Source organism: Acanthisitta chloris, unplaced genomic scaffold, assembly GCF_000695815.1.
Source record: "Acanthisitta chloris isolate BGI_N310 unplaced genomic scaffold, ASM69581v1 scaffold2957, whole genome shotgun sequence".
Lineage (NCBI taxonomy): Eukaryota > Metazoa > Chordata > Aves > Passeriformes > Acanthisittidae > Acanthisitta > Acanthisitta chloris.
This window is the reverse complement of record NW_008680731.1, coordinates 3,893-6,035: the sequence shown is the minus strand read 5'-3', so window position 1 is coordinate 6,035 and position 2,143 is coordinate 3,893. Positions and strand designations below refer to the sequence as shown.

General features: G+C 51.3%; 1 protein-coding gene across 1 annotated transcript in view; it reads left to right on the top strand.

The window, feature by feature from the left end:
- Positions 1-123: 123 nt before the first annotated feature.
- The window catches only part of LOC103805161 (chromosome unknown open reading frame, human C15orf43), a gene marked incomplete at its 5' end in the record, with an annotated part of 3,525 nt that continues 1,505 nt past the window's right edge, over positions 124-2,143 (top strand). The window contains 2 exons of the mRNA XM_009077796.1: positions 124-205; positions 1,494-1,633. Of these exons, the coding sequence (XP_009076044.1) occupies positions 124-205; positions 1,494-1,633 (222 nt within the window). The remainder of the gene's footprint in view (positions 206-1,493; positions 1,634-2,143) is intronic.

Below are 2,143 nucleotides of genomic sequence, written 5' to 3'. Positions count from 1 at the left end.
CACCAGTGCCAGCACAGCTCTCTGTGCCCCCACCCTGAGGAACAGCCCTCAGTGGGAGTCCCACAGCTGCCCCTGAGGTGGGGACACATTGAATGCTCACCCTCTCCTTGCTCTCCCCCACAGCAGCTGGAGGAGGGACACTGGCACACTGGCAGGATGCTGACTACCTCTTCAGCAGAGACGCTGCCCACCCTGACACCCGCAGGTGGGCAAAGTTGGCCTTTTTCTGTGCCCTTAATGTATGTAGTGCAAAGCATTTCACGGCTGCTGACATCCTGTAAGGTCAGGGGGTGTTTCTAAAGTCCTGGCATGGATCTCCCAGGGTTTTACTGCCCAGTGGGGTCTGGAAACTCACACCCACACTAAACTATAGGTAGAACAGAAATGGCTGTAAAAACCATCCCTGTCTTAGGCTGGGCTGAACTCTGATAAAAATGAAACTGGTTGTGCTGTTTTCTCGCTGCCTGCGAGTTATCCCTGGAAAATCAGGGTGTGGAGTAGAGGGGACAGCACCCCTGAGGAAGGGACTCGGTGTGAGTTAACACTGAAAGGAAGCACTGGGGTAAAAATGGCTGGGAAAGGGCTGGACTGCTTAACATGAAAAATCAGAGCTCCAGAACATTTCTCCAAACACAAGGAAACATTTCAGGATCTTCCTCTAGCTAATGAATATTTACACCTATTCACTGTCACATAAATAGATTTACCGGAGTCGGAGCTCTGATGGTTACTGCAGCCTTTGCCAGGCTGGATTAAACAGCTGCTTTTTAACACACCAGTGCTTAAAACTGGTTTAGATTTCTGTAATCTCTCAACCACCCACTCCAGCTGTGGGAGGAGAATCGCAAAACACCCGGAACAGCAACCTTCCTTCCACCACAACATCCTGCCCCACCGGGGTCAGAGATGAGTATATATGGATGTACAAAACATGTATTCAATGTGTGTGCTTAGATCACTTCTTGGGGGGAAAATGTAATCACTAACCGCATCATTAAACCCAGGAAACTATATCAAATTCCTCTAAGGAGGATCACAGAATTTTAGGGGTTGGAATGAACCTTACAGATCATCTAGTCCCAACATCTCCCACCAGAGCAGGCTGCTCAGGGTGGTGAGGGTTGGGGCACCTTCCACGTGCTCTTGGCCGGGTGAGAAGGGACAAGCAGGGAGAGTAGTAAACAGAGTCATAGTTTTGCCCTCCCTGAAGAGCCAGTCTCATTTTGAGAGCAGAGCTGGGCCATTAATCCCTAAAAACATATTGAGTCAGGCCCCAGTGTCCTTCCTCCAGGCTGTTCTCGGGAGGTGCTGGCAGCAGGGACTAACAGGATGTGGTTGGTAGAGCCTCATAGACAGAAAATCTCAGAAAATTAGGTACTTCGGGCAAAAACCTCAGAGCAGGTCGGTTTTAATGACAACAGCCCTTTCAAGGCTTTGGGTTTGGTTTGCTTCCAGGCTTACCTTTGGAAACCAACCCTGTTTTTCTCTTCCAGTATCCACGAGAGCCTCAGTTACCTGGAGGGCAGAGCCACAGTGTTCCACTCCCATTACCTCTCCACATGGGCAGGAACCCAAAGGAAGCCCTTGGTGGCTCTGGGCCACTTCATCCTGCCCCCAGCCTGCCTGCAAGAAGGTCAGGGAAAAAAAATTCACCTGGGTTTTCCCTCCAGGGGATTCCCCAGGAGTATAGCCTTTGTCTGCAAACAACCTCCGGTTACTTCTTTGCAGGGAGGGGATTTCTTCCTGCTGGGAGTGGCTCTTCCTCCCTGCAGGCAGAGTGTGCGTTATTGTTACAGAATCCCAGGCTGGTTTGGGTTGAAAGCGACCTCAAAACTTATCCCATCCCCTGCCATGGGGGATGGGGTAAGTTCCACTACACCAGGCTGCTCCAAGCCCCGACCAACCTGGCCAAGAACACTTGCAGGGATGGAGCAGCCCCAGCTTCCATGGGCAATCTGTGAGAGTGTTTCGCCACCCTCACAGCCAAGAATTCCTTCCCAATATCCCATCTAACCCTGCCCTTTGGCAGTGGGAAGCCATTCCCTGTGTCCTATCCTTCCAGGCCCTTCTCCAAAGTGCCTCTCCAGTTCTCATGGAGCATCTTTAGGCACTGGACCAGGTTCTAAAGTGTCCCTGGAGCTTC